The sequence below is a fragment of the Lycorma delicatula genome, chromosome 1 (assembly GCF_047948215.1).
Source record: "Lycorma delicatula isolate Av1 chromosome 1, ASM4794821v1, whole genome shotgun sequence".
Classification (NCBI taxonomy): Eukaryota; Metazoa; Arthropoda; class Insecta; order Hemiptera; family Fulgoridae; genus Lycorma; species Lycorma delicatula.
Genome location: NC_134455.1, coordinates 34,179,364 through 34,190,014, shown reverse-complemented (window position 1 = coordinate 34,190,014; position 10,651 = coordinate 34,179,364). Strand labels below are relative to the sequence as shown.

At 31.3% G+C, this 10,651-nt stretch overlaps 1 protein-coding gene across 2 annotated transcripts in view; it reads right to left on the bottom strand.

The window, feature by feature from the left end:
- Nucleotides 1-10,651, bottom strand: part of LOC142317392 (uncharacterized) — a 61,464-nt gene that overhangs the window by 2,183 nt on the left and 48,630 nt on the right. For both annotated transcript variants that reach the window (XM_075353927.1, XM_075353933.1), the window contains one exon: nt 1,298-1,471. In XM_075353927.1, the coding sequence (XP_075210042.1) occupies nt 1,298-1,471 (174 nt within the window). The remainder of the gene's footprint in view (nt 1-1,297; nt 1,472-10,651) is intronic.

Here is a 10,651-nt window from a genome sequence, read left to right as displayed (position 1 = left end):
AGTCTGACGGAAATTCCCCTTTTTCATAAATATTACACATCAGTTTGTATAATCTATCAATCGCTTCCTCACCTGCACTGCGCAGTAATTCTACAGGTATTCCGTCTATTCCAGGAGCCTTTCTGCCATTTAAATCTTTTAATGTTCTCTTAAATTCAGATCTCAGTATTGTTTCTCCCATTTCATAATTATTTTTATATTATATAAATAGTAACGGTAAAAAATTAATTTATTGCGATTGTATTATTTTTTTTAAAACAAAATTCTAAATTAATATCAGATTTTTATAATATAAATGTAGTAGTGTCTTACCTTTTTTGATATCAGAATCATTTTGTTAAAAACAGTTTTATTTATATTACAGAAATTTTTGTTTTTTGAGCGGAAGAAATGATACCTGTGAGACTCACCGTACGGTTTACAATTTCATTGAAATTTTTTTTGGATATCACTGTGTTTTGTTAAATTATTCTTTTACTTTTTTCTGAATTACTGACAGTTATCTTATAGATTTGTTATTAAAATTTATTGCCTTTCTAGAACAAACAAATATACATTTTTTGAATTTCTTGGCCAATTTTTTTTTTTGTTGATAATCATATCCATTACTTCATACCATATTTTTTCTTTTTTAATAAAACTAGTGAATGACCTTCACGAATCGAAGATCCGTGATGTAATTTCACTTGTTACTTTGTAAGTGTAACCCTACACTCGTAGGGTCACGGATACGGGTCGTATCCGTGGACACTTTTTGTATTATTATTAAATGAACTTTTTTTTATTTCTCCATCAATTAGTTCAAATAGTTCTAATTGTAAAATAAAAATTTTACCAATCGAATTTATTTCTGTTTTATGTAACAAATCTTTGTTGCCACATTTACTACACTTTCCTTCTATTTTGTTTTTTGTGTTTTATTATCAGCTATAATCTCTTGTAAACTAATCCTTTTATATTTTTTAATGAGGTGAATGGAATCAAAAAAGTTGTTTCATCTTCAGTACCATTTACATAAGAGCATTTAAACAAGCTGTACTATATTTCCTTTTGAATTTTATTATTTCAAGTACATTATCAAGTTTTTGTATGCTGCCTAGTACTATCAAGTACTGCTACCTAGCGGCGATATTCGTATACTCATCTTTTTAAGAAAACGGGACATACAACTACTAATTCAACTGGAACTAATCTGTAATTTGACACCAACTCAAAAAAATGTAAGTATTAATTGAAGAATTACTTTTCTTTTACTTTTAGATATAGATACCATTTTATAGTTATAAAATATTTTTACCTGTACACCTTTTTAACAAATTCCTTATGTCCAATTATACAGTAAACATCGAACTCTAAGACCTTATCATGAGAGAAACCAAGCAGCTTTCTCAGTAACTTAAATGAGACAGTACCTTTTTCAACTTCATTAAACCCTGGACTGGGATTGGTGACATAATGTCTTATCATTAACCTATAACATACAAAAGTTAAAAGTACAGTACATTTTTCCTACAACCCGAATCCTATATAATTAATTACCGATGATTAACTGAAATGATTACAAGCCAGACAAACCAAATACAAAATTAAAATGTTATTTCTTATAGTTTTATAAAATAAAAATATTGAAAAATTTCTAAATTAGTAAGCTTTATTTTTTAATTAAGTAACTGATAAAAATCAGAACAAAAGAATAACATTTTTTTGCTTTTAAATAAACGGGAAATTTTTCAATCAATTTTCTCTTATAGATAATGAAATCTGCTTTATAAATAAATTGCAATGATAATTACTTAATGAGATTAAAAAGGTAGAAATAAAATTTAACATCAGAATTATCAGACTATTAATTATTAATCAAAATTATTCATTAACCTTTGCTTTGGAGGGCACAATCATCATTTTCTTAATCAAAGTCATATGTTTCCTTTGATTAAATAGCTCCTTCTACAAATAATAAAATTTGAAAAGGTTTGTGGTTGGTAAAATTAAATTGTTTCTTTTGTGGTGTTTTACAATTAATGGGTTATTTTTACCATATTTTTGTAATTTTACTAGTCTGCTAGGAATCTAGGAATTATTCTATATTCTTAGAATGTACACATTGTAGTACATCAATATTAATTATCAATACTCCAAATATTTCTGCAACTGGGATAAATAAAAACTTCTCACCCGATAAAAAAAGAAGGAAAAACAACTTTTCGTGACTTTGATGTTGATAATTAAAAGAAAGTAATTATCCATGTATTTTAAAACTTATAAAAGTTGTAAAAGTATTTGTCAATCAGTTCAATACATTGCTGATAACTGCAGAGTGCCATTCTCTGTCATTGTTAATCGTACAAAATTGTTCTTCAATGGCAGTTCTTAAATGTTCTACAATTTAGGGCTTTTGTGAAGAATTTCATTTTCGTACCTCCCACAGTGAAAAATCACAAACCCAATCTGTTGTATCTCACTACATAATCCATTGTTTATAGAGACAATTAAGAAATCCTTGTACTGCTAAATTGTAATGCAGAGAAGCACAATCTTGTTAATTGTTTACTAGCAATGGGCTACTTTTTTATTCAGACAAAATTATTTCCAGTAATACTTCAAGATATTATTCTTTAGTTACTACAATGAAAAAGAATGGCACATTATTCTACCACTTAAAATTTTTTTGAAATATTTAACTCGTGTATATTAAGAGGACTGTTTTTTCAGCCGCCAATGGGCTATAAAAAAAGACATATTGACATAACAAATGATTTTATTACTGAAAGTTGAGTAGTATCTAACTTATTTTTCTACATAATCACCAAAACGATTGAGGCATTTGTCGTATTGTGACATCTGCTTTCCGATGCCCTCTTCAAATAAGTTTGCCGCCAGTGAAATACGGTACCTCTTAGACAGCCTCCTGAAGTTCTTCGTAGGTAGCGAAGTGTTGTCTGCCCAACCATGCCTTCAATTCTCGAAAGAGGTGAAAATCGCTAGGTTCTACGTCTGGACTATACGGTGTTTGGTTGAAAACTTCCCGATTGAATTGTTTGAGAAAATCTTGCGTCACGTTGGCACAGTGCGGTCATTCACTGTCGTGGATAAAAACTGGTCCCAAAAAAATTGTTGCCATTGTTTTCCTGTTGCTCAGTGTCTGAACTTTTTCGGGTTGTTTGGAAAAGAAGTGTGCATCCACTGCTTAGACTGTTTTTGGTTTCTGGATTGTCATACTGGATCCAAGTCATCCCCAGTAATGATAGACTTTAAAAACTATTCCCGCTCATTATCGTAACGCGTGAGAAACATTAAGGCTGACGTCTTTCGCTGCGTTTTTTGATCGTCACTCAATATTTTTGGGACCAACGTGCACACAGTTTCCAGTATCCTAGGTCTTTAGTCACAATTGTGTACAGAGAAGACCTTGAAATTTCTGCAGAATGTTTACTTATCGTAAACCCCCGATTGACGTGGACAAAATCATCAAAACACTCAACCAGGGGTACAGTAGCGACAGACTTGCGTCCTTGCTCACCGTGGTCACGCACATCCATCCGCCTTTCTTTAAATCTCCTTTACCATTCCCGTACACTACCATCACTCGCAAAATTTTCACCGTACACTAGGCTCATTCTGTAATGGATTTCAGCAGCGCTACTTACGTTTGCTTGCAAAAAACGTATCACACTTCGCAACTCGCACTTGGCGGGAGCATCGATTGTAGCGGTCATGTTCAAATGCCCGTAGCTCGACTCAGACTGATGCAGTGGCAGAGGTTGTGGTTGGTGACGGCGCAATCGCACGACGCGCAGACCTGGCTCCCGCCTATCTCTTGTGTAGTTAGATCCATCACCGGAGGTTGAAAAAAAAACACCCCTATTTCATGAGGGTTGAGTTCTTCACTAAATATTTTATAATGATTATACAAACGTTCAGTTTGAGCCAGCTTCTTCATCTGTCCAGGAAATGAATGTTGGAAAATTTAGTTCCACCTAGCATGTGTTACTAACCATTTTGGAATTTTTAAACATCTGTCAGTCATCTTCTGGAAGACTTTTGTAACATATGTGGATGATAATCTTTCTATTTCAGAATAAAATGTGCACAACTGCATAGTTTATCAAACTCACCATATGGTTTTTGTATAGAATTTCTACAGTTTTGAATAATGACCTGAAGAACAGCTATTCATTAGCGATTGAAAAAATATACGGTTGTTACATTTTCATCAGTAAAGGTAATTCAAAGTCTTCCACTTACTAGTAAATTATGAATACACTAACTTCAAATTTATCATTTAAACTATAATTGCTTTTTAGGTTGGAAAAGAAACATCAAACATTTTTTAAATGTACCAAATCAACCCCAAAGGGATGGTTGATTTGGCATACCGAGGGAGTCAGTATGGGAAACCTTGGAAAGGAAAGGAGTAGAAGCCAGCACGGTGAAGAAGATCCAAGCAATGTGTAAAAACTGTAAGAGTAAGATGAGAACCAAGTTGGGGGAAAGAGATTGGTTTGCTGTAAAGACAGAATTGAGACAAGGGATTCTCTCCTCTATTATTCATTATAGTGATGGCTGAAATAGAGAAGGAAGTGAAGGCAAAGTAAAAGTAAAGTGAAGGCAAAAATAGAGGAGTGGGGAATGAAGATCAATGAGGAGAAAAACAAAGTAATATTATAATGATATTAACCAGAGGAATGAGAGAGGGCAGAGATAAAGTGAAAATAAAGGATGAATATTGGAAGTTGTTGAAAGTTTTGACTATCTAGAAGTGTGTAGAAAGAGATGTATCAGTATCAACTCAGCCATAGTGGAGGAAGGATGTGTGTTGGTCACATTGCTTGATGAATAGTATAATATGGCAAATCATATTTATAGGGTGCTATTACAAAAGTACAGTCTGTCTTATATCAAAATTATTAATATCTATTATTCCACACTTACAACTTTTTCGATGCTGGAATTATATGGTAAATGTAATAAATCCATTTCTGCTAAGCTTCTAAAAGTTTATGTGAAAAGACCGTCCAAATTTTTTCCATGCTAATTATTTAAGTGACTAAAGAAGAAATTGAGACCATTTTAAACAAAAATTTAATTTGAGATGTTCTACATATCAAGCCAGCAGGAGAGAAAGTTTAAGGCTGGAGAAAAAAATTGATAAAGGAAACATCGCTCTTAACTGATATAATGACAAAACTAATTAATATAGAAATGGAACAAAAGGAATTAGGAAAATTTCTTTATTCTTGTCATGAGAAAATAGAAAAATATGGCATTACGTTGGAAATGGTCTGCAGGACTAAAAAACAAGTGAATAATCTATATTTAAAACTAGATTAAGTGAACAGTGCAGCAGGAATAGTTGTTTGAATATCTTAGGAATACTGTAACCAAATGAAAACATCAGTGGTGGTGGTGAAGGAGGCAAGAAGTGCATTAGTTATTCAAATAAATCAATCAATGATCGATATCTGCCACTGTCGACACAAAAACAAGAACAAAATAGAGCCACCAGGAATTATAATAAAATTTGTTCACAGAATAGACAAAGAATTGATGTTACAGAAAAAGAAAATCAAAAAGAACTTTTCTAAACGATATTTGATACTAAGTATACCTTCTGACCAGCCTATAGAAAATTTGGACAGAAAAAAAAGCTAAATCAACATGCTGTACTGAGCTGAATTCCACTGTATTATTGTACCTAATGTTTTTCGCATGCATTGTTTTTGTTTACTTTTAATTTTTATCTTGAAATACTATTGTTTCAAGAAAAACTTCTGTTCATTATTTATACTAGATAGTAATTCTAGTCAGTTTGTTATAAATTAGTTGCAAGATTATATTATTATGACTATTGATTATATATGTGTATGTAGGTGCACTATAAGTGGATTTGTTCTATAGTGTACCAAAGGATAAAGAAAAATAAATAAATAAAGATGGGAAATTGGACAAAGAAATAGGGAAAATTGTTGAGAAAGCTCAGTAATTCTTTCTCAATAATTCATATCAGAGCAGAATACAGCCAGTGGAAATAAATTTTTGAGAAGCAAAATCGGGAAAATTAGAAGAGACAGAATTAGAAATGAGAGTATAAAAATAGTTTGGGAATGGAGGAGAGATTGATGGAAAAAGTTGAGAGGAATAGAATGAGATGGTTTAGGCATGTGATGAGGATGACTGAGGAAAGGGTTCTGAGAAAAATGCTGGAATGGTAGGGAGAGGAGAGAAGATATCAAGGTAGACCTAGAAGGCATTGCATAGAGAAGGGAGAATATTGGCAAGACATCTGAAGAGGCAGAAAGGGTGATAGAGTAGGAATGGTGAAGGAAAAGAAGTAGATGGTGATCACTGATGTACCCCCATGACCCATGATAATGGATAATGGCTAACAAGAAGAATGAAATGCCTGAAGGAGCTACAATTTCTATTTTATTCATTCATTTTACACATTCATTTAAAGTATACTTGTACTTATGTTATCTACTATTGGAATATAGAATAATTTATTTTTAATAAAATAAAATGTTGTAAAATAAGATATTAATTTTAATCCTGTTGGATTAAAATGAATTCACATCTTTTTTCTTATTGTTTATTTATTTATTAACCAAAAAAAAATCCATGCTTAGTATAAAATAAACATCCTACTCGATGAATATATTATCTACACAAAGATTTGATATTATTTTGTACATAATAGAAAAAATCCTTCTACATCTAAGATAAGTGGAATAAATAAGATAAAATCAAATTAAAAAACAATATTTATGGAAAAGCCCTGTTATAATAATTATTATTACTTTATATCAATACGACCTTAATTGTTTATTATGTAAAAAGAAGAACAAGGAAACATAATTTCTTTGGTGAGATTTTTGAAATGGTTTTTATTATTTTATTTGGGCAAATTAACTCCCAAGCTCATCAGTTTATTTATTTTTTTTTTCTAACAGGATATATCCAAAGTCATTTGCAGATCTGAGAGAGAGTTTGATACATGATATACAAAATCAATGAACCCATTTGGGAGTCTTATCTTCAACTGAATACCATATATTATATATCACTGAATATATATATATATATATATTCAACTGAATACCATTTATAAGAGTTACGTATATGTTAAATACACTGTACTCTTAAAATAAATGATAAACGTATAAAAAACTAAAGCTAATGTATCATTTAATAGAACATTAACATTAATTGTGCATTACATGCAATAGATTACTTATGAAACATGATAAAAAATTCTTGATAATTTTTTTTACATAACTGAGTGACAGTTTTTATTTTTATATTTATTTATTTATTACTCATATACTTGACTGCGAACTTTCCAGCAACTTGTACAGTACCATAGATGAAGAAGTAATCATATTCCTTGAGTATTGGAGCAACAAAGGAAATTGGAGCTAGTTTAGCGAATATGAGAAAAAAAGTATGTATTTTTGTTAAAAGATTTATAATTCCTGAACAGCTGCTCAACTCCTTAAGTTCATCTTTTCTGATCACTTGAAGAACACTGGATAACTTATATGATATTTGAAATATCCAATATAATAGACACTACATGTCAAGAATCAAAATTGAAATAATTGAGAAGAGAATTTTAAAAATATATATTTATAAATATCACAAAACTTTGTAACATTATACATTAGTTATGATAATAAAAAAAGTAATAATAATAATATTGAAATAAACATAAAAATATTTTTTAAATATATATAATTTCAAAAACGTTAATCCCATTTAATTGTTAAAAATCAATCTAAAATAATAAAAGAAAAAATATCAGGTATTATAAATCAAATCGCTTACAGTGAACATATTAATAATGGGTTTAAACACCCCTCAAATTGACAGATGCAGATGACATTTGAAGAGAGTCCTATTTTTTTATTACTAAATTTGAAGCTATATATACTTTTTTTTTCAATTAGTATAGAGGTGCCAGAGATACTGTGGCATGAAAAGGTATAGAATAAGTTTACTCTAGCATGAAACTATGTCAAATTCTCATCAATTCCAAGAAATGGTAAATATCATGCTAGAATGTGGCCATTGAATGAAAGTACTTCCATTACTTCAAGTCCTGTCTTTCAATAAGTATGAGTTTGGTTTTTAATCTTATAAAAAAATATATCATTAATAATATAATTTAATAAAAGTAAATAATTTGGGAAACTACTCATTTTACAAAGTAAAAAATAAAGAAGTTTGTGAAAACAATAAAGTAAAAAAGGCCAAAGCACTTCTTGACTAAAGCATGTCCCTGTGTGTATATGTCAATTTTAAGAATCGTTTAAAATCTTATGTAGTATTCATGAAGTCTAAATAACCATTTCTGAGCTAAAAATACCAGCAATAGAAATCTTAATTTTCCCTCATTTCATTCAGGAAAAAGTTATACACTTCTTAAATATTGACATAATTATTAAACCATGACTGCAATGTCAAGATTTACATTCCAAATTTTTTATTATTTTTAATGTTCTATTATTTTTTTTAACGTAGTTAGTTTAAATAGATGTTATTTACCTTTGTAATATTTCCTGATGAGAGATAAGAAATTTTAAATGGTCTGATTAAGAATTAAAATATTTCACAGCAACTGATGTATTATTTTTGCCATTAATTAATTAATAACTATATTTTTTTATTTTTTTAGCTATTAATTTTTTATTTTTATTTAACGTAACAAGGTGCACTTATATTTATTATCGAACTGTGAATTAATTTAAGGAAAAATTTATAAACTTTCACACACCTTACTCATAATTTATTTTTCAATAAAGAAACTTTAAAAGTTCAACAAGATTATTTGTTGAATATTACAATACAGTAGAATAATCCGGCACGTTCGGGACCGGCTCGGTGCCGGACTACCGAAAATTCCGGTCTATCGGGCGGTAATTATAAGAAAAATTAGGTTAATAATTAAACTACAAATACAGTATGCAAATACATACAACAAAGTTTGTATGTACACGTACTGTAAAACATATTTCACTTAGATTTAAAAAAGTCACGAATGTCTTTTTGTTTTCTTGACTTTTGGCGTTTAGTATAAAATTTATTTCTAATGATATGGAAATCAATAATTTCTGAAGCACTGTAGCTAGTACTAGCTTCAGCAAAAGAGATAAAATTATTTCGTGATTCTGCAGCTTCTGCCCAGCTGATTTTTTCCTTTTCTTCCGTTTCGGCATCTGAGTTACTTTCTTCAAGATTTTGAGTAGGCTGAGGGTTTACTACAATGTTGATAATGTCCTCATCGGTTAGTTCTTGTTTAACAGGCTCATTCTCGTCGATTAGAAGCCACTCCTGTACCTCATCTTCAGGCAGGTTTTTCAAGGGATTGTCAGCACTTCTAACGACATCCAAAACTTTGGTCAGAGCGTCTTGATGGTTTTCTTCCTCATCAGTCTGTAGAGTTAGGTCAGATGCAGGGTTTGCAGCTGGCCAAAGTTTTCTCCAGCATTTTTGGAGTGTTGTATTTTTTACCTGGTTCCAAGACAGTGCCCAAGCATAGACGGCATCTTTTACTGTAAACTTTTTTTGAAAATCAGTCACGTCACAGTCGGCATTTAACAGGCCTTGAATAAAAGACCTTCTATAAAAGCATTTAAAATTTTGAATAACCCCTTGGTCCATGGGTTAAATCAAAGATGTTACGTTAGGTGGGAGCAGAGTAGCAACAATATTTCCAGAAACTAACTCATCTACTGGCGGGTGGGCTTTGCAATTGTCCAAAAGAAGGATGGCTTTAGTATCTTCTGGTAGACCAAGGCTTTTGAATGATTCCTTGACCTCAGGCACAAAGTGGTGAAAAAACCAGTCTTTAAAGAGGGCGGTAGTCATCCACGCATTTGATTGAGCATCGTATTGGACAGGCAAGTGTGTAACATTCTTAAAAGCCCTGGATTTTGCAGATTTACCTATCACAAAAGGGGTCATTCGGTGGTTTCCAGACGCATTAGCGCATAGCAAAACGGTTAATCTGTCTTTGTTTTTTTTAAACCCTTGGCTGCTTTTTCTCCTCCCCCAGCTAGTGTAGATGTTGGTAAACATCGCCACAATAGCCCTGTTTCATCAGCATTGTAAATCTGTTCAGATGTTAAATATTATCAGCCACGATTTTCTCAAACTCGTCTTTGTATTTTTCTGCAGAGTTTTGGTTTGCTGAAAGTGTTTCTCCGGTTACATCAAGTCTTCGAATTCCATGCCGAAACTTAAAGTTTCTGAGCCAACCATCAGAATAATTACATTCACTTTCAGCATCTCCTAAATCTTGGCCGAATTTCTTTGCCTTTTCAACAATCATTGGCCCTATTACCGACTTTCCTTCAGAACGTACTACACTAAACCGTTTGAACAATACACTATCTAGCTGTTCCAGTTTTGGTTTTTTTAATGTTTGTCTAGAAGCCAATTTTTCAGTTGTTACCGATTGAGAAGCAAACTTCATTAGTTCATCTTTTTGTTTTTTAATGTCATAAATAGTCGATGAGCCAATATTAAACTCATTCATTAAAACATTTCTATTCTCGCCTTTTTCTAGCCGTTTGATGATTTCTAGTTTCTGATTGAGAGTCAGTGTTACGTGTTTTCGTAACACTCCTTTTGAACTCGAGGCTTAGGTTTT